The following is a 22,846-nucleotide window of genomic DNA, read 5'->3' as shown; positions in this document are numbered from 1 at the left end:
CTCTCTCTCTCTCTCTCTCTCTCTCTCTCTCTCTCTCTCTCTCTCTCTCTCTCTCTCTCTCTCTCTCTCATTTTTAATTGTTTTTCCATTATTTTAATTATAAGATATTGAAGGACTAATATTTTTTAAATGAACTCTTATGTTTTTTTTTTAAATTAAATATTAAACCTAATGAAATTATGTTTTTTTAACATATGTGCATACAGGTCAGTATATACATGACTTATACACTTGTGTATTATTACATCTTGGTCTCACATATGTTGGTATAAACCAGATTTATACACCTCTATATTATTGAAGTATATATGTGTATACATGCCGGTATATACCAGACGTATACACCTATGTATCATTCAAGTACATAGTGTATACAGGTCAGTATATACCAGAATTATACACTTGTGTATTATTACATATTGTTTCCACTATGCATCTTTTCATCAAACATTAATCTACTACACATATGTATAGAGAATGTAAATAAATATTTTTAATCGTGTGTTCTAACTGGAACATTATTTGATAACATCTGTTTTTTAACTTATCAAATATTAAGTTAGGTAATTTGTGAGAGAAAAAATATAGAGAATGTAATTAAATATTCTTTTAATTGGAAAGAGAAACAAGGAGAGAAAAAACCAATTTATTAAATATATGTAAGATAGAAAAGATAATTACAATCTTGTCACTAAAGAAAAAAATCTAGATCTAAAAAGTCAATGGTCACGATAAGTTCATTTTTTTTCACAAATACAATATTATTCACTCATGAACCCTACTATATATATATATATATAGAGAGAGAGAGAGAGAGAGAAAGAGAGTGACTAAGGTTAACATACAAAAAGCCTTATCATACATCACATAGGAGACAATGGTAACCGTTGGATCAGGGGTATAATCACGCATGGGACCACATAATCACGTATGGGACTATAATCACGCACGTTCTATGATAATAACGCACGTTATATTTTTTGTCATGTATGTTAATGTAGGTTAAGCCTCGAAGTACATTATACTTTCTCTCTCTCTCTCTCTCTCTATATATATATATATATATATATATATATATATATATATATATATATATATATGAGAAGGATCCGTTAGAAACCACCCTTTATTGCGAGAACCGCGAGAACCAGTGTGAACACAAACAGTAATATCTAAAAAAATCTAAAAAACACCCAAAACTTTTTTTTTATTTTTTTACTTTTTTTTGTAAAATTCGCTATATTTAGTTTACAATAAAAAAAATTTCAAAAAAAAAAATTTCCGAGTCACAACCATGCACATGTGCATTTGTATCTTTTCTTTGACAAATTACGTAACTCATTACAAATATTAGACAATTGCACTTTCATTCACACTACCACATGTAATACACTACTTTTTACGTTAACAATATTAGAAATGCACATGTGCATCTATATGTATCAACATCAAATAAGGTGTTTTGGTACACTATTTTCTCTTTCATCTATCATTCCATCCATAATACACAAACATGCACATATGCATTATTGTCATTTCTTTGACAAATTCCATAATTCATTACAACTATTAGGCAATTGCACTTTCATTTACACTACCATGTGTAATACAATACTTTTTACATTACCAATATTAGAAATGCACATGTGCATCTATATGTATCAACATGAAATAAGGTTTTTTGGTACACTACTTTGAATACACTTTCCCTTTCATCTATCATATCATCCATAATATACTCGCCCGAATGCAAACATTGGTTTGTTAGATTTTCCTTTGAGCGAGCCGTTGACCCCTTTCATCTATCATATCATCCATAATACACTACCATTACCTCCTACCATCCATAATACAATACCATTACCTCCTACCATCCATAATACAATACCATTACCAATATTTTCACTTTATTACATGTATGTAAACACCATTTATACCATCCAATCAACATATTACATCATAAATTGACAGCTATAACCAAACCATCAACCACTAGATATAACTAACCAAAAAACATGTATATGTGCCTACTTCTCCATTCAAAATCACAAACTTTTTGTACCAGAACACGTTATATCATGGTTATACCTAATGATGCACATGTGCATTTTGAATATTGGTAATGTAAAAAGTAGTGTATTATGAATGGTATTGTAAATTAAAGTGCAATTGTCTATTCCTGATAACGTATTACCGAATTTGTCGGAGTAATGATACATATGCACATGTGCATGGATAACTGTTACTCGAAAAAAAACGTTTTTTTATGGCAACGAAATATAACGAATGTTTTAGGAAAAATATTTAAAAAAAACAAAAAAATTTTGAGTGCTTTTTTGATTTTTTTTAGATTTTATTTTGTGTTCACATTGGTTCTCGCGGTTCTCGCGGTTCTCGCAATAAGGGTGGTTCTTTCATGAACCTTACCCAATATATATATATATGTGTGTGTGTGTGTGTGTGTGTGTATATATATATATATAGGATTAGGTTCAAGAGTGAACACTAGTGTAGCTTGTGAACTGAGTGAACTAATCCTGACCATACACGTATGTAGATCAATGGCCAGGATTTGATGTTGAAATACACTAGTGTATTTTACGATTTGATGATGAGATCCTGGCCATACACGTGTGTAGATCAATGGTCAGGATTTGTTCACTCAGTTCACAAATACATTAGTGTTCACTCTAGAACCCCACCCTATATATATAATATCCCTTACATTACGTACATTGTAAAATCGCATGTTGGTAATTTTGATCAAATCGCATGTTGGTATAAAAAGCAATTTCGCATGTTGGTTTTTCAGCATAAATCGCATGTTCAAAAGTGAATTCGCACTAGATTGGACGGCTGATATTATCACGTACATATTGTACGATAAGGGATATTGAACGTTAACCTGACCCTATATATATATATATATATATATATATATATATATATAGGATTAGGTTCAAACGTGAACATTTTCTCCAGCGTGAACTGCGTGAACTTATCTGGGCCCTTGATTTTGTAGATGATAGATCTTAGATCAATGGCAGAATTGTAATTAAAGGTTTAATAAATTTAATTTAAATTTTAATCAAAAGGGTAAAATAGGGAACTTTCATATTAAAGATATGGAAACTAATTAAATTGTAATCCCCTAAAATCCCTATACCAGTTTCAATATATTCTAACAAACACACACATACACCGCACACACACATATCCCCCAGACGACGGCAGCAGAGCCGGTGACGGCACGGCGGCCGGCCACCGTGGATGGTGGTCCGTCGAGAGCTTACACTGGATGGTGGTCCGGCCGGCACAACGTGGGACGTGGATGGTAAGTCTTTGAATCATTTTCTTTTCCTTTTTTTTCTTTTAGATCTTTCTAGATCCAAGCTTACACTGACGATCACCGGTTGCGCCGATCTTCCTCCGCCGCTAGCGGCGGTGACAGTTTAGGGCCGATCGTCTGCAACAAAAAGTCATACTCGTTCCTCTTGACCAAAAGCTTGACATGCTATGGAGTTTCATTAAAGCGCATTTGAATTCAATAATTCTTGTTTTTCTTTCTGCCTGCAAGCAGGTAACTTTTTTAATTTTGTTTTTCAGTTTTTTATTTTGTTTTTTTTTTGTTTTGTAATTTGGAGCCTGTGACGCCTCTCTTGATAAGTGAGGTTTGTACACGAAGCGTTCAAGAAACTGCAGCCCGGGATCCCGTTAAAGTGCCTGCATGGAAGGATGAAACAAGTGAAAAGAATGTTTATATTGCAACAGTTTGTTGAACAAAGATCAGTTCAATCAGTTCTTTGTTGAACTGATGTGTCTTCAAGGGGCCTGGATTTCAACAAGGGGGTCGATTGGGTTGTTCAGGTGATCTACGATTTTAATTGAAGTGATAAAATGGGTGGGTCGGATAATAGTCATAACGTGTTCATGTTGAAACATGCTGTTTTTTGTGTATACGTCAAGGCACGAGAGCTCTGTTCGTGGACCCAAGGTAAACCTGTGACATTTAGGCGCTGTACACATGTGTATTCTGATTTTTACTCTGATTTTAAGGCGCTGTACACATGTGTATTCTGATTTTGCTATGTTTTTAAGGCGCTGTACACATGTGTATTCTGGCTTTGCTATGTTTTTAATGCGATGTACACATGTGTATAGCGTCTGTTTTTGTGATATCTCATATTTTTTTTGTGTATTGAATGTGTAAAGTTGTTGATGTACACTTGTGAATTATGCAAAGTACTAATTGCTGAGTTTTTTGTGTTATTATAGGAGACGTCGTAAGTAAACGAGGAAAGTGGAGATGGAAGGTCGATAAGAATGATTCACGTATGAGGTCGATAAGGATGATTCACGTATGTTTGTTTGCTTGGTCGATAAGGATGATTCAGCATACAACGCGGCGAATAGTTGTAAAAGACTATGTCTTTTTTTATTTTTCCGATTATGTTGCGTTTATTGTTTTCACGAAACTGGAACTTGTAATTGTATGTTTTTTTTGGTTTGGCAAACATTATGGAAATTGTTATTTGCTTAATATAAAATTGTTTACAAGTTTTGTTTATATGTATGTATTATGTAGCTAATTACAAATATGTACCATGCTGAGTACACATGTGTACTGTTCAATTCATATCAAAGTACACATGTGTATACCGTTGAAATCTGAAGGTTACGTGAATCTTAAAAATCATAATCCGAATTCTGGTGGTGAAATCTAAAAAATAAAAATGAAATAAAAGATAATGTGGATAATGAATTTAAAATAGGAAAGATGTAACTTAATTCAATTATTAAAATAATGATTTAAATCTAATTTTTTATATAATTACAATCATACCCTTAACAACTAAAAAGGAAATCAATGGTCCAGATTAGTTCACGCAGTTCACGCATGGGATTAGGTTCACGCTGGAACCCTACCCTATATATATATATATATATATATATATATATATATATATATATATATATATATATATATATATATATAACAGAAAACCCTCATTTAGGTAGAAAACTCTGGAAACCCAAATCTCCCCCCATTTTTACCCAACCTCCCGACATTTTTTTTTTTGAAAAAAATTACACATGTAATATACATATTTTAGAGTGTTTTGGGCCAAAAAAAAACAAAAAAGCGCCGAACGGATTTTTTTAAAAAAATAAACAAATTTCAGTGCCTAACATGTGTTAGGCAAAAAAGACAGAAATTGCTGAAATTTTTTTTTTTTTTAAATTATCCCTTCGGCGCTTTTTTGATTTTTTTGGCCCAAAAGTCTTAAAAACATGTATATTACATGTGTTATTTTTTTCAAAAAAAAAATGTCGGGAGGTTGGGTTTTCTAGGGTTTTTTATATAGATAGGGTTTTATATATAGCCCAACCCTATATATATATATATATATGTATATGTATATGTATATGTATATGTATATGTATATGTATATGTATATGTATATGTATATGTATATGTATATGTATATGTATATGTATACGTATACGTATACATATACATGTATATGTATATATATGTATATATATACATATATGTATATGTATATGTATATGTATATGTATATGTATATGTATATGTATATGTATATGTATATGTATATGTATACATACATATATATATATATACACATATATACATATATAGGGTAAGGTTTATACGAGAATCACATTTATTGCGAGAACCAATGTGAACACAACCAAAAATACCTAAAAACAACCTACGCTCCCCCCTAAGTTAGACGCTAAAAACTAAACCCCAAAAAAAACCTAACCGCCTCCCCCCCCCAAAAAAAAAAAAAAAAAAAAAACCTCAATCCCCCCCACGCGCTACCCAAGCTAAAATGCTAAAAACTAAACCCTCAAAAATCCCAAAAAAAAACACACACACACAAATTTTTTTTTTTAATATTTTTTACTTTAAAGTCGCTACTTTTAGTAGCCAAAAATTTTTTTTTTTTTTGTTAACGAAATCCAACGATTTTTTTAAACAAAAATATTAAATTTTTTTTTGTGTGTTTTTTAGCTATTTTTAGGTATTTTTGATTGTGTTCACATTGGTTCTCACGGTTCTCGTAATAAAGGGTGGTTCCTAACGGATCATTCTCATATATATATAGGCCAATCATTTTTGTTCTCCTTTTTCTTTGTCCAATAAAGTTTTTTGATGTTTTTTTATTTAATATTATTTACACATCTTTTTAACATAATCCCCACATGCCCACTACACTTATTTTAGAAAAAACGTCTCATATGCCCCATTGCTGATTGGACTGACACATTGCACACAACGCCCATAGGTAGTGATATTACTCATGTGTACCACTACATATGGTCTTATGTGTTTTTAGATGGATATTAGGTGGTAAAGAATTAAAGAGTTTGTATTCGTATTACTTTTTACTGAGAGATATTATTTTTTTAATAGTTCTATAATTAGTGTAAATATAAATAGGTAAATGAACCATATCTCTCATATATTAAATGCTATGCGTCTTTTAAGGTGATTATTCTCAAGTGATTTTGTTTTTGTTCTACCATTGACTTGAAAATATTCTTCATTCATGTCTTTTTGTAATTTATAGTTATGTCTCAATTCTATATTTAAAACCTTCATTTTGCATCTTTCTTTTCACTCTCTCTCATACATCAATCTCTAGATTGAGCTTTGAAGTCCAAACAAGGTTCTCTTATGGATTTGAACACTAGCCCAAAATCTGAAGCAAGCCTAAAAAGGCCTAACTTGTTTTGTATGGAAAGTGATGCATCAAGTTCAGATGTGAAAAAACAACACAAGGTTGATGGTGATGAAATTAACATTCAGACATCAACAAGGCCACTTGTTGATCAGTCCAGTAATGTTGTCACGGCCAACACTCACCCTAACCCAGCAACTACCAAACGCACCTCAATGTTCCGAGGAGTCAGCAGGTGATGGAGATTTACGAATGTGTTTAAAAAAATTATGCTATAGGGTTGACTGTTAAGTTTCTATGTCGGGAATGATATTGTTTTTAGGATGTGTTGTGGTGGGGTTAAAGGTAGCCACACTTTTTTTATTCACCATTTACACCACTAAGGGGGTTGTGGGGGTGTGAAATGTGGTGTGGTGAATAATAAAAAATTGAAAAACAGTTTTTTTATTATTTTTTTATAGAGCTAAATGATTAGATTATATATTATTTAATATTTTTTAGAAAATAAAAATAAATAAAGTATGCCCCTAAACCCATGATTTTGGCCACACCCTAAGGGGCAACACCCAACGACGTCATTGTTGTAATGGTAGGGCGGTGGTGGTGACGTTGAGCGCCTTTTGCCCACAATACATAGTCTTTGTTTTTTTACCGACAATGAATATTTATAAATTTCTTGAAAGATATTAGGGTATAAGAAAACTTTTCTTCTAGGTTTTTATTATTTGGATAACAGATAGTTTTGATTTTCAGACATCGACAAACAGGACGATATGAGGCTCACTTGTGGGACAAAGAGGCATCGAACGCAACAAAAAAGAAGGGAAAACAAGGTTAGAAAATAAAATGGATTACTAGATTTTAATAATCACAACTATTCATTGTTATCTGCCAACAGTCTCAACCAACCACGGGCAATCCCAACTATTAACATGTTGGCCTCCAATGGATCCTGACTAACGTAACCCTAGTGTCGGTCGTCGGGAAAACGTTTTTCGCCGGAAAACTCAACTTTTTTTCTCAACCTCTTTGTAACCTTAGATCAGATCTTTATGAACCTTTTTTTTTCTAGTAAAAGCCCAATTATTGAGTTCGCTGGAAAACTCATTTTTGGTCGGAAAACTTTAGCCATAAGATTCAACATTTTCGATCCAAACCTGTTGTTAACCCTAGATCGGACCTTTAGGAACTTTTTCTTTGTAAAAGCCCCAATTATTGAGGCGTCGGAAATCTCCTTTTTAGTCAGAAAACTCAACATTTTCGTCCCAAAGCTCTCTGTAACTTTAAATCAGACCTTTAGGAACTTTTTTCTGGCCAAAAACGTTTTTCCGCAACCGGCAACTAACGATGTTAGAGTTCCGTTAGTCAGAGTCCATTGGAGGTGACTGCCAATGATTTTTATGTTAGGACTGTTGACAACAGTTAGGATTGTTAAAATCCAATATTCTAAATAAAATTATGTAATATCAATAGTTGTCCCTAGTTAGTAACCATATAAAAATAATGGAATAAGATGCATCAGAAAATTAAAATATGTGTGGCGACTAAACCTGTTTTGGGGCTAAAAAATATACAAGCTTTAAAGAATTCACAAAAAGAAAATACAAATATGACAACTTTGTTCTTTAATCTTACAACCCTATTGAGTCGACCCTCCTTTCTTGACCACTAGCTTTTCTTGGTTGTCCACCTGTTTTGTGACCACCATTTTGATCTTGCTAACTTGATTTATATGTTTATTGTATCTCGTGTCGGATGCAAATAACTATTGGATGAAGCAGTTTATATCGGTAAGATACAAATCAATCTTCTAAGCATGGTTGTAGTTTACTATATTATAATCAACATTGAAATGTAATTAAAGCATGACCCGTAATGGATTTGCAATTAGGGACATATGATGAAGAAGAATCTGCCGCAAAAGCATACGATTTAGCAGCACTCAAGTTTTTCGGAACGTCTACGCAAACTAATTTCCCGGTATTATAAACATGAAGTCTATATAACTAATATTGTTAACTCGTTTTAGGTTCGATTCCCACAAGGAAGTTTTTCCAGATTTAGGGTTTCCTCTTGAATTGGCGTATAGGCATTATAGCCTAGCTAGTGGAGATTGATATGATCGGGTGGTTTCGCTGGTGGTGGCACGATGATACTCCAGTAATTTGCCGTTTAAAAAAAAAAGAAAAGAAAAAACTTGTTTTTTTTTTCTTATTCATTACTAACTTTTCAAAAGATACAAGTTACTTGACACTAATAAGTTAACCGTAGGTGACTGAGTATGAGAAAGATTTGGAAATGATGGAGAAGAAAACCAAGGAGGACTATCTCGACATTTTAAAAAGGTAATAACTTAATAGTTTGTATACATGCATAACTTAATAGTAAGAATTATAGTCAAATAAATGCACACACATATTATAAATGCATATTACATGTTCAATATATAACTAAATTTGAGTATAGAACCATGGCAACTTATACTATGGTTCTCGAATTTCTCTACTTAGCTATGAAATGACTAGACTGCTCTTCATTCTCAGGAAAAGCGACCGTTTCTCAAGAGGCGCATCGAAATACAGAGGGGTTGCAAGGTCATTTCAAGTCATTTCTTTTTTCCTTTTTTCTAATTCATTTGATTTTATTGTTAGCATATAATTCTTAAAAGAAAACTGAATTAGAAAGTTTAGGAGCCTATAATTAAGAGATGCAGTCATGCAGATCAAGCTATAGTTTGTCTAAGTTTGAATTTATAATATTTTGTATTTATCATTTGTTTATTTAATTGGGTTATCAGTGTTGTAAACTAGTCAAGCTTTATAACCTAAGTATTAGGCAGTTATCTAACTTAACCGACACTCTGTAACCGTCACAAACCTCCGATCCTGTCAATACTTCATTTGTATTGAAGAATGTTCAGTCAATAAAACATCATATTCCGCGATCCTATCCATAATTAGTATACGTATTAGATGAGGTATATTTAAGGGTTTAGTATAAAGTGTAGGTTGATGTATTTTGTCGAGTTTTGCTAACTAAAGAGTCTGACACGATGTTTCCAAAAATAATGTGTTTGTGTTCTCTTTGATACAACTGCAGGCATCATGGTAATACGTGGGAAGCTAGGATTGGAAACGTCGGTGGCAAAAAATCTCTCTACATTGGCACTTACAGTGAGTTTTGATCTATTTTTACTCTTGTCCAAAAAATCTCACTATATTGGCACTTACAGTGAGTTTCTATTTTCTTTTCAGGTACTGAAGAGGAGGCTGCACATGCTTATGATGTTGTAGCAATAAAAAACAAAGGAACTAATGCAGCAACAAATTTTGACAAAAGCACATATACAAGAAGCATGACACCTGGGTCCAATTCTGCTTGCGACGTACCATCTCATGCTGAAGATCAGCCGCTGCCACCCACCACCACCACCTCGCGCCATCACATCAATTAATCCGCTTGTTGTTCGGGTATAAAACTCGGGATTCCAGTTAAGTCAGTATGCAATGTTTGGTAAAGATTTATTACTTTTGCTCAAAACTATCAGGTTTCTATCTTATTTTGACGTTATAAAACTTCTATTACTTTTCGTTTGGAATAATTGTCTAACTTTGTTTTTTATTTATTTTTTCCCTACTGAGTCGTCTATGCCAACATGTTGTCATTGATTTGTCATGTTCATCATCTTTGTGTTTATATGGATAATGAGAACCCAAATGGTTAGAGGTTGAAATTCTAGGGTTTATTAACTTTTAGATTGCTTGTTTTTTTTGAACGGCAACTTTCATTAAAAAATGCACCTAGCAAGCCGCTAGGGCACACTACAACAACAAAGCGCACTACGCTTATAGAACAAAATTACATCAATCCTTCCACGTTAAGTTTTTATATGGAGATTGATTCTTCATCCAAAATATCCCAATGCTTTAATGTCTTCCTTTATTTTGTTGATTTTTGTCGCCTTGTTCCGAAAAATAGCCTCGTTCCTTTCTTTCCAAATGCACCATGCCGCCGTAAAAATTATCGCTTGAATACCTTTCTTCTTATAATTACTCGTTTTCACATAACTATGCATCATTACCAAATCTTTAATCGAGAAGGCAAAGAAATTTGGTATTTTGCACCAGTCGTTTATAGATTGCCAAATGGTCGTTGCGTCTGTACACGACGTGAAAAGATGATCACTATCTTCCTCTGTCTCGCCACATAAGCTGCACAAAGTATTTGGGATGTTAATTCTTCTTTTTTTTTTCAGCGCCACTAGGGTCGGAAGATTATTATCCAAAGCCTTCCACATAAATGTGTTTAGCTTATTTGCAACCCATCCATTCCATCTCCATTTAAAAACATTCAGATTCTGCCTATTCTTGCATAAAGCCGCTTTCATCGATGCCACAGAAAACATGCCTTTATCATCCAACTTCCTTTCCCATCAGTCCGACTCCCGCGTGAACTTAGCGTGTTTCAAAACATCATCCAGCTTTTCATATCCTCTAGATCTTTCTGATTAAAACTTTGTGTTTTCCATCTCCACTTCCATGTCACACTATCATTTCATATTTCAATACAATCATGAACTTTCACTTCTTTCTCTTTTTCCAATACATAGAGATCAGGGAAAGCCTTGTTGAGAGGTTCATCCCCTATCCACATGTCCCACTAGAACCGAACTTCTACTCCCTTTCCCACTATCCCTTTGAGACAATTTTCCAACCTTATATTATGTTGTATCATGCTCTTATCCAGCCCCGCAATAGACTTCCAAGCGCCCGATACTGAAGTTACCAACGGCATGTATGTCGCCCTTATTTTGTTAAAGTGAATTGCTTCGATAACTTTTTTCCATAACGCTTGTTTCTCTCATTTAATTCGCCACCACCACTTGGTCAATAAAGCTAAATTAGCATTCCTAAGAGGTGTGATACCCAGGGCCCCGTCCTCTTTTGGTCTCATCACTTTGTCCCATTTCACCCAACACATCTTGTGCTTCTCCTCGGTCCCCCCCCCCCCCAAAAAAAAAAAAAATTGTGTGACGCTTAGCTTCTAGTTGATTTAAGATTTTAATGGGCGCTTTGTAAAGAGAGAAGTAGTAAGTAGGTAATGTCTCCATTACGGGCTTGATAAGAGTAAGACGGCCCCCTTCCAAAAGTGTAGATTTTTTCCATATAGCCAATCTTTTTTTGAACACTTCCATAACCGGTTGCCAATGGGCGATTTTATTCATGTTGGCTCCAATCATTAACCCAAGGTATATACATGGAATTTTCCCATTTTGACAGCCGATCTCTTTAGCCGTCATCTTAACATCCTCATCCGAATCTCCTATTCCAAACATGTTAGATTAGCTATAATTAATATTTAACCCCGAAGCAAGGTTAAAACATCTATGCAATCTAGCCATCTTTAGAACATTTTCCTTGTTCCATTGCCCCACCAAAAGAACATCATCCCTAAACAAAAGGTGCGTAATTGAGGGACCGTTATTCGGGAGTTTTATACCTTGAAAAATACCTTCATCCGCCGCTCTTTCCATCATAACCGAAAATGCTTCCATCCCGATGAGAAATAGAAAGGGAGAGATAGGATCTCCTTGTCTAATCCCGCGAGATAATTGGAACTCAAACGAAGGGGATCTAATTATTAACACCGAAGATCTAGCGGACGCTAAAATTGCCCGAATCCATTTTGCCATTTTGAAGGAAAGTTCATTTGTTCTTGAATCAAATCCAAAAAGTCCCAATTAACGTGATCGTAAGCTTTCTCAAAATCGATTTTAAACATCAACATCTTCGTTTTCATTCCTTTTACCCACGCTATCACTTCATTAATAATAAGTGGCCCATCGACGATATTGTGGTCTTTTATAAAAGTTGATTGGTTATTCGAAATAACCGAATTCAGAACCCGTTTTAGTCTTTTAGCTAGCACCTTTAACATTGCCTTACTAATGCATCCCAAAAGATTAATGGGCCGAAAATCATTGAATCCCAACGGATCCCATTTTTTTGGAATTAAAGCTATAAGTGAAGGAGAACATCCATGATAAATTGTCTCAGATTCATGAAATTTAAGAACCTGATAAAAATCATGCCCCACCTTGTTCCAAAACCTTGTTCCACCTCGAGCGATCACATCAATTAATCCACTTGTTGTTCGGGTATAAAACTTTGGATTCAAGTTAAATCAGTATGCAATGTTTGGTAAAGATTTATTACTTTTGCTCAAAACTATCAAGTTTCTATCTTATTTTGACGTTATAAAACAACCTCCATTACTTTTCGTTCGGAAAAATTGTCTAACTTTGATTTTTATTTGTTTTTTCCCTATTGAGTCGTCAATGCCTACATGTTGTCATTGATTTGTCATGTTCATCATCTTTGTGTTTATATGGATAATGAGAACCCAAATTGTTAGAGGTTGAAATTCTAGGGTTTATTAACTTTTAGATTGCTTTGTAGTTGTTGCATTTAGTATTTACTATTTCTATGCGGATGTTAATTTAGTAGAAGGAATCTTTATAAATCAAAGTCAAATAAAATAATAAATATGGTTTTCGTCGGAAATGCGTAACAAATAATTAATTTATTTTTTCAATAATGATTATGCGATAACAAATACAACAATATAATTGCATTTAGTAAAATCTTCGGAAACACCTAGGAAAATGAAATAGAGAATATGTTTACCGTCAAAAATGCTTATGGAGTCGTCAGTACCAACATGTATGGTAAGCGCGTAGGAAAATAAAAAAGAATATATGCTTTCTGTAGGAATAACATAGTGAGTCGTCAATGCCAACTTGTCTGGTCGATGATTTGTCGTGCCTATCATCTTTGCATTTATATATATAGGGTGGGGTTATAGAGTGAACATTATTGTATTTGTGAACTGAGTGAAGAAATCTTGGCCATTGATTTACATCATCAAATCGTAAAATACATTAGTGTATTTTCATCGTCAAGTCAAATCCTAGCCATTGATATACACTTATGTATACACTCTTATATTGATAATCAAGGGTTAGGATTAGAGCTAGTGTACACTATCAAGGGGGTTGTTCACTAACGAACCTAATCCTATATATAGATAAGGATAACCAAAATGGTTATGTTTAGGTTAACATTGTATCGCTTATGAAATTTTAGAACGTTTCGTAATGTAATTGTTGCATTTGGTATACTTTGGTAACTATTGATTTTGTAGAAAGAAACTTTTCTAAACTAAAGAGGTGTTTTGTCAACGGTGTATACATGGTTTAGAGTTTAGCGCTAAGGTTACAATTAATAACTCCAAAGTTAGAAATTAGATGGGAATCAATAGTAACGGTATTCAGTGAGAGAAGAAGAATCACATGTTGGCTAAAGTCATAGGTTTTACAAATTACCTTAAATAGATGTGAGACGTAACGCATACGACCGACTAACCTGAGAATCACATGAGGGTTTCTTATGATGGTCTTTTCATAAAACTTACCAAAGAAAGTAGAAGGTGTCTCTCAATCTCTTTGATCGGGAAATGGAACAAAATGTGAGAGTTCTCTCTCTTTCTCGTCAACTGCAAAGCATAGTACGATTTTGGGTTCTCTTAGTTATCGAACAAGCTAAGCTTGTGTTTTCTACGTGTTTTCCTTCATTTAGAAATGAACCAACAACCTCATATTATACCCAAAAAATGAAAATGAATTGTAATTAACCTTAATTTAATAAGTTTTTAATTTTACTAAATGATTTTAAAATATCATTAATTTGCGGGTAGTTTTAGTCAAACAAACTAATTCGTATGGTTACTAAACGTTTTCACCTCTCACGCACATAGGTATAAAGGCAAAACCAAGGTGTTTTCCAAACATCTTTACTCTTTTCTTTCAACTTCCAAAGGTAAATGAGGGCATCAATGATCCACCAGTAACTTTTGTCAGTAATATGTCGCAAATGAGATTATCCATAGAAAAAATTCCTAAGGATGGTTGTTAGCAATTATCTTTTATTGATAGATATTGTCGTTGTTCATCCTCTTTTATTTTGTAGTATTGTGTGAGGATTAAAAAAAATGTGAAGTGCCAATGTATAAGAATCCAAGTTAGTCACACAATGAATGGTTCATTAATAATGTCAATGAGAAGCGGGTAGCTTGATAAAGGGAAAAGGGGTAGAAAACGCCCAAACTTAAATGAGCGTAACTTGGCCCAATTTTCAGGTTCAAATTCCTTGATTTAAAACTCTACTTTCATCACTCAAAAAATTTTCCCAATTCTGTCAATCTTCTTTACTTTATTCTTACCAAATTCTTACCATGCGACATGTATATATAACATGCGAAATTCAACACATAACATGCGAAATTTAATGTACAACATGTGATTTTGAAAAAAACGTATAGCATGAGAAGTTTACCACATAACATGCGAAATTCATTAGCTAACATGCGATTTTGCATACAACGTAACATGAGAATTTTAACAACTAACATGCGACCTTTAACGTATAACATGCGAATTTGAAAAAAGTATAGCATGAGAATTTTAGCACCTAACATGCGAAATTCAACAGGTAACATGCGATTTTGCATACAACCTAACATGAGAATTTTAACAAATAACATGTATACTTACTAGCATTGTACTATGCAGGAAGAGTCTATATAGTGATGAAGTCCCTCTTCCTCTCTTCAGGGTTCAGTACATCCACAAATGCATCGATCCCATTTGATGCTACATATTGATTTGTATAGAAGCTTTCGAAGACTATTTTGTATGCTCCCACCGCAGTTTTTGATTTGTAAAACAATGAGCTGCAATCAAACGTGGTATAAGAACCTGTCGATTTTACAGTTTTCGCATATGTATACATGTTTTGATGTTTTATAGACAAAATGGTTTACTTACTTATTTTTGCAAATGTAGCAAACGTATATCTAAGTAGACAGAACTCACAATCCAGAATTGGTTCACTTAAAGTAACCACTTTGTCGCAGTAAGGGGAACAAAATGCACCACCAGGATCGGCATACCTTTTCTCATTTTGAATTTTTGCACTTTTTATTGTTTCAAACAATATCTCATTTAACCCTTTTGCCTCAACCTTTGTTTGGTCTCCCTTATCATTTGTTCGTGGGTTTTGTTTTGCTTGTTCATCAGATGGTTTTGGCTCTGGTTTCCTTTTAATTGTTGGGTTTCTTCCCTTGTGTACTTTAAGTGTTGTAGCTGGATTTCTTCCTTTGTGTACTTTAATAGTTTTATCTACCACATCGGGTTGTTCTTCATATGCAGGGGGTGCCAATTTCAAAAGTGATTCAACCGATTGCAATTCTTCTGCTGTGACTGTGACTGAATGGTCCACCATATCTTTCTCTTTTTCAATATCGACACTCGTGCACGTATCTTTTGTTTCTAGTTGTTGCTGGGTTTGTTGGGTAGATTCTGCTAGATTTACTGCTTCAAATTCAGTTTCACTATGCCCACCTTCTGCATGCGATTATTAAATTTCCAAGTGTATGGTAAAAAAAATATAAGTTTTAATCATAAAGTTTATAGTAAAAGTGTTTACGTTGCACCAGTGAATCATTGTGTACATATAATCCCGGTTCAACAGATTGCATATTCACAATACAAGTGTCGGTTATCCCCCATCATCGTCTGGTACAACTTCTGCACAAAATTGCATGTTTTTTGATAAATCAACATAATCGCATGTGAAACAAGGATAAATTCGCACGCTATAAAATGTTTGTTATGTTATCTCAAAAAACCACAGTCTCGTATATTAGAACATATAAATCGCATGTTAGAACTAGAACATATAAATCGTGTGTTAGTGGTGAATACGTTCTGGGTCTGCACAAAATTGCATGTTATTTGAAAAATCAACATAATCGCATGTGAAACAAGGATAAAATTCGCAAGTTATAAAATGTTTGTTATGTTATTTCAAAAAACAACATTTTCGCATGTTAGAACATATCAATCGCATGTTAGTGGTAAATACCTTCCGGGTCTACAATCTTCTCATTTTTATCCTTATTTCCCACACTCTTCTCATGTTCTACATTATCTTCTTCAACATCAGGGACGCTTTTTCTAATTGTCTCATCCCACAGCCTACACATGTGCATGATTTTCGGATCCCATAAACACTTCGTTTTTGCATCCAAAACTGTTGGTGCACTTGTGTCTGTACTTTGTCTGTATTCGGTCTGTATGTAAACGATGTCCTAAGTTAGTCTGTAAGTTGACCAAGTCAACTATCCTCCTAGTTTGACTTGGCCAATAAGTTGTAATATGTTTGACTGCATCGAAGGATAGCCTCGAAGGATACTGTTGATCCTTCGAGGTGCTCGAAAGATATGCTTCGATTGATAGACCTCGAAAGACAATCCTTCGAGGTCCCTACTGATCCTTCGAGTGACTTGTCCTCGATAGATGATCCTTCGGACCATCTATCGGATCCTTCGACCAGACATCATGGGCTGGATATATATATACCCATGCAGTGTAGTGTGAAACAGAAGAGAGATGCACACTTAGAGAGACAGACAAGAGTTGAGAGCATTCTGTCCGAAACACACACACACACACTTTGAGAGTTTGCAAACTGATTGTAAACACTGTGCTTGTAACCGGAAACTTTCTACGCATTAATACAAGTGGTGTTAATCGTTGAGTCTTGTGTGTTCTTGTGTTTGTTCTTGCATCATCCCGGTTTGCTCGCTAGCTTGGATTCCGCACTCGCTAGTGAGTTTGTATAACAAGGTTTAGGTTTGTTCTCGATCCTCCGAGAGGGACCTACAAGTGGTATCAGAGCTTTGGCTCTTTACCTTGTTTAAAACCGGGTTTTGTTCAAGTTCTTGGTGTGTTTGAACACTTGGTTTAGCACCCGTTTTTGGTGGTTTTCTTGCTTGTTTTAACTGAAAAACGGTTTCTAAACCTTCGGGAGTGTTCAAGGTTGGGTTGGGTAACTTGAAAACTTGTTTTTAAGTGACTTTGATTTTTCCGGCCATATCTCCGGTGTGTTTCCGGTGACCAGATCTTGTTGATAAGGTTGCCATTTTTGGTATTGTTTTTGAAAGTCAAATAGTTGGTGAAAAAGTTGTTGGCAGAACATCCTTTCTGCCGAAAGTTGGCTCACCAACCACATCAACTTTTCACCAACCTGTCGTACTTTTGTCAGTGTGTCAGACCGTCGAAAGATAACTTTCGATCTCGAAGGATCATCCTTCGATCAAGGAGATTCGAAAGATAACCATCCTTCGAACATCTTTCGAAGTCAGTGTGTTATCCTTCGAGTCAAGGAATCTTTTCGATAGATACATCCTTCGGGTTACTGTTCATTACGAAAGATAAGGATCCTTCGTGTTGGGTGAATCTTTCAAGGTTATCTTTCGAGGTTATTGTTCGAGCCATCAACAGTGATCCTTCGAACACTGTTGATTCTTCGAACAAGTGTCATCTTTCGAGACCTGTGATCGAAACATAAGGAGAATCTTTCGAAATCATCTTTCGAAAGATAAGGATCCTTCGTATAGTCAATCTTTCGAAGTCAATCCTTCGAAGTCTTTGTTCGAAACTCAACAAGGATCTTTCGAACCTTGTTGATCATTTGAACAAATATTGATCTTTCAAACAGGTTGCATCTTTCGATTCATATCTGTTTTTGCACTTAACAGTTTGTGGTGTGTAGGTTTGGTACTTATATTTGATCAAAATGAGTTGTACTAGTCCGTGGGATTGGAGTTTGGACTCACGATCCAATCAAGAGCTAGTCACTGCTGCAGATTGGGCAAAGAGTATGTTACCGCCTACAACAATCAGTCCAAGTCAATGGGCTTTGGTATCCAATCAAAGTCAAAGTCTTCAGAACCTTCTGATTAGTGAGAGTGAAACTGGCAGCAACAATCGTCCACCTAAGTTGAACCATATGAACGATTTTCCATCATGGAAAAACCGTTTTCACACATATGTTCAAGGGCAAAGCACTGATCTTTGGACGTGTTTCATCAATGCGTTCAATACTAATCTTGAAACTGCTGCGTCAACTTCAGAGGGTTATGCCAATATGCTTGAAAATGACAAGAAGGCTTATGAATTGGAGAAAAAGGCCTTTGCCACACTTACTCAAGCACTCAACAAAGACATCTACCATCAGTTCTCATATTGCAAGACCACGAAAGCATTGTGGGATGCCTTAGTTGCTAGAGGAGAAGGCAATGCAGCTGCTCGAAAGTCTCGGCATGATTTGTTGAAGAAAGAATTTGAATCCTTTCAGTTCTTGGAAAACGAGACTCTGAATGATATGATCACACGTTTCTATCATTTGATTAGTGAGATGTGTGCTTATGGAGTTGTCTCTACTCAACAAGACATGGTGAGTAGATTTGCTGACGCATTACCTCCAAAGTGGAGTTCTTTCATTGAACTGTTGAAGCATACTGGAACTCTAGATCAAGTCAACATCTACGAGTTCATTCAAAAGCTGGAACATAAAAATGATGAAGAAATTAGGAAAGCAAGGCGTGCTCCAGCTCCTCAGAATACAGAAATGTATCTTCCAGGATTCGATGCTTTGGCAAGATCCGCTGCAGCTCAGCAACAGCAACCTAAGCTGCAGACTGCATTTGTGTCCAATACAAGTTCAAGTTCCTTTCCATTTCCTCAGTCAACAGCTGCTCCACCACAACCTCAATTCGATCCGAGGTCCTACATTCCTGTTCCAACACAGCCACAACCACAACCTCAACAACAACAACAGCAAGCTCACTATACAAGCAATCCTCAACCTCAGCCCCAAAGTCATCACACAATCCGAGTCGACAACTCAAATCTTTCACACCTTAGCATTGAAGTTGCTAAGGAACATATGGAGATTATCAACACCATGGTCAGTGCATACTGTGGTTTGGTAGCAGGTCAGCTTGGAAACATCAACATGACCAATGAAGATTATGATCAGATCGACAAGGAAGAAATGGAGTTGATGGATATTAAATGGGCTTTTGCTAGTGCGGTTAGAAGGGCAAAAGATTTCATGGCTCGAACTGGAAGAACTTCGTTGGAAGGAAAGAAAAACACGAAGTATGGGTTTGATATTAATGCCGTCACGTGCTTTAATTGTGGCGAGAAAGGGCACTTTAAACGTGAGTGCACTCGACCAACAAAACACGGCAATCACAACCCTTTCAGAAACCAGACGAATGTGAATGCCCAACAAGAGAACCGTGAACGGAGAATGGTGGCAGTGAATAACAATCAGGGACAGCCTGGAACTACCAATCACAATCGGGCTTTGGCTGTTCAAGCTGATGAAGGATGTGACTGGTCAGTTCAGTTTGGTGAAGGTGATCAAGGAAGTGGAACTGCATTGTATGCTAAAGTCATCGAGCATGTTCATAAAGAAGAATCTTCTGGAAGCGATGACAGTTCTGGTTATTCTGGAAGTTCGGATGAAGAAGGCTCTGTTTCTGGGGATAATCACTCAGAGCCTGATGAGGAGGAAGAAGGTGAAGATATTCAGGATCTTCTGAATGAAGCTGATGAGCTTAAATGTCAGAAATCAATTCTGATTAGGAAGGCTGCTGCTACATCAACGGAAATGGAAAAACTATTTTCTGAAGATGGAGCTTTTTCTTTTCAAACTGCCTTTATGGCAAATGGTTCAGCCTCTACTAGTCAGGTAAATTCTGAACCTCCTGCCCCTAGTATTTGTAACTCATGTGCTGAGATGAAGCTTGAATCAGAAAAGCTTCATAGTCATAACCAGACTTTGGTTATTGAACTGTCGAAATGCAAAGAGGCAAACATGGCTTTAACCCGGAATGAAAAAGAATTTAAATCTGTAATAGAAACTTTAAAGAAAAATGTGTCCGAGGTTAACAAAGTAGTTTACCACAAGCAAGTGAGTATAAATGAATATATTAACATTGTGGAAGAAACTAAAAAGCAATTAGCCATTGCCCAATGCGAACATGATGCGATCAAACAGAAATTGGATAGTTATTCTAACTCCCAATTTGTGCTTGATCACATCATCGATGTTCAACAACTAAAGGGAAATCAGAAAGGCATAGGGTATAATAAATGTCCACCCCCCTTGATGAACAACTATACCAAGATGCCTGATGAGGAAGAAATGCCTCGGTATGAACCCAGTGTGCCTCTTGATGTTGAGGAGTTTACTACTGGCCTTGGGTTCAAACCGGACAATTCTTCAAACACAGCCTCTAAGGAACAAGAAACTTCACCATCCATGAAGCAAAGTCCTCCAATTATCGAGGACTATGAGACATCGGATGATGAATCAGAAGTGGCTGTAAGTGATCAGGATAAATCACTTAGCAAGATGAAAGGAGTAGATATTCCACGAGAGAATCACATCCTTTGTGATCCTGATACTCCTGAGGTTCCATCTGTTAAGAAGCAAGTGATTGATCCTGTCAAAGTTGATAAGACAGGTGTGTCTACTGTTAAAAGCAGTAATGTGTTGTACACTTTGGTTGGAGATAATAAAATCTACTCAGATCATGTTTTTCCAATTAAAAATGTAAATAAATCTTTGATTGACAAAGTCTTTGAAGACAATACAAACAAATTTTTGGGAAAAACACTTCCGGGAATTGTGGTAACACAATGTGATCCAATTCCTAAGGCTGAGATTAGAAAACAGTTTGGTAATCAAAAATCTCCAACCACTCAACAACCTACTGCTTCGAAGGGTAAACAACAACAACGAGCTCCAAAGCCAAAGGCTAAGGTTGAATCAAAGGGAGCTCGTTACATGAAGAAAGGAAAAGATGTTAAATTTGTAGCATCAAAAGGTACAGATAAAATTGAGACTTTTGAAAACAAATCAAACACTGATTTTGTACAACAAGTCAAGATTTTGAAACGTAACAGTGATAACAATTACACCCAACACACAAACCGGTGTGATGAAAGAGCAAGTACCTCAGGTTCTACAGGTTCAACATCTGGTAGTCGATCAAGTTCTCCTAAGTCTGTTGAAAGGAGAACTTGTTTCAAATGTGGAGAAATTGGGCACATTATCAGAAACTGCCCAAATGCTCCAAAGAAGAAATTTGTTGAGAAAACTCCACCTGAAACAGTTCACCCTCAACGTCGGTCAGTTTCACCTAAACAAGATAAACGAACTGTAAAAGAACAAGAAACTAAACAACGACGTAAGAACATGAAAACTGTTGAAAAAGCTTTAAAATCTGAAGTTAAAACAGTGCAAAAGGAACAAAGTGTGTCACAACCTGTAAAACCAGAATCTTCAAAAACTGGTAGGCAAAGACAAACTTGGTTACCTAAGTCGGGTGACAATTCAGGGGGAGCAGTTGTTCTTAAAAATCATCAAGAGATCGAGCTCACGTTTCGTGATGCCAAGGGACGACCCAAGACCACTAAGGCTTGGGTCCCCATTCTCAACTGATGTGTTTAATTGACATGTGCAGGATGTTCTAGGAGGAACTATTAATAGTCATTGGATTGTTGATAGTGGAGCATCCAGGCACATGACTGGCGACTTACGGCTCCTGTATGACGTGAGAAATATTCGAGGAGGGTATGTTGCTTTTGCGGGTGATAAAGGTGGGTACATCACTGGAGAAGGAAGTATCTCCAATGGTATCGTGTGCTTTGATAAGATCAATTATGTGAAGCAAATTGATCACAATCTTCTGAGTGTGTCGCAAATCTGCGATAAAAAGTTCTCAGTGATTTTTGATGACGCTGGCTGCTATGTGCTGAAACCTGGATTCAAAATTCCACAAGAATGGATTCTCTTATCGGCTCCGAGAGTTAATGATCTTTATATTCTCGACATGAGCCAGGCGATTACTACATCTGCACAAGTCACTTGCTTTGTCTCAAAAGCCACAGAAAAGGAGTCTATATCTTGGCACAGAAGAATGGGACACATTCACTTGAGAAAGATGAACCATTTGGTGAAAAATAATCTTGTGAATGGTGTGCCTGTAAGAAGTTTTCATTTGCAAGATATCTGTGTCTCGTGCCAAAAGGGGAAGCAAACAAAGAAGTCTCACCCTTTGAAGAAAATCAACACTGTCAGCATGCCTCTCGAACGTCTTCATATGGACCTTTTTGGACCTATGAAGCACAAGACAACGTTTGGTGATGCTTA

At 35.6% G+C, this 22,846-nt stretch overlaps 3 protein-coding genes across 3 annotated transcripts; 1 reads left to right on the top strand and 2 right to left on the bottom strand.

Annotated features, from left to right (window-relative positions):
• Positions 1-6,709: 6,709 nt before the first annotated feature.
• On the top strand, positions 6,710-10,167 carry LOC110896435 (AP2-like ethylene-responsive transcription factor At1g16060). Its single transcript, XM_022143782.1, has 8 exons — positions 6,710-6,948; positions 7,467-7,546; positions 8,495-8,503; positions 8,605-8,693; positions 8,985-9,058; positions 9,257-9,307; positions 9,813-9,886; positions 9,968-10,167. Exons 1-8 carry the CDS (start codon positions 6,710-6,712, stop codon positions 10,165-10,167), a joined length of 816 nt encoding a protein of 271 aa, XP_021999474.1.
• Positions 10,168-11,220: 1,053 nt separating this feature from the next.
• LOC110896448 lies at positions 11,221-12,405 on the bottom strand. Its single transcript, XM_022143789.1, has 3 exons — positions 12,225-12,405; positions 11,827-12,035; positions 11,221-11,259 (listed from the first exon to the last, which is right to left on the bottom strand). The coding sequence occupies exons 1-3, from the start codon at positions 12,403-12,405 to the stop codon at positions 11,221-11,223; spliced, it is 429 nt and encodes a 142-aa protein (XP_021999481.1).
• Positions 12,406-15,349: 2,944 nt separating this feature from the next.
• On the bottom strand, positions 15,350-16,379 carry LOC110896461. The gene is made up of 3 exons (XM_022143796.1): positions 16,259-16,379; positions 15,646-16,176; positions 15,350-15,528 (listed from the first exon to the last, which is right to left on the bottom strand). Exons 1-3 carry the CDS (start codon positions 16,308-16,310, stop codon positions 15,350-15,352), a joined length of 762 nt encoding a protein of 253 aa, XP_021999488.1. The 5' UTR covers positions 16,311-16,379.
• Positions 16,380-22,846: the final 6,467 nt, after the last annotated feature.

The sequence above is a fragment of the Helianthus annuus genome, chromosome 2 (assembly GCF_002127325.2).
Source record: "Helianthus annuus cultivar XRQ/B chromosome 2, HanXRQr2.0-SUNRISE, whole genome shotgun sequence".
In the NCBI taxonomy this organism is placed as follows: domain Eukaryota; kingdom Viridiplantae; phylum Streptophyta; class Magnoliopsida; order Asterales; family Asteraceae; genus Helianthus; species Helianthus annuus.
This window is presented reverse-complemented; position numbering and strand designations above follow the sequence as displayed.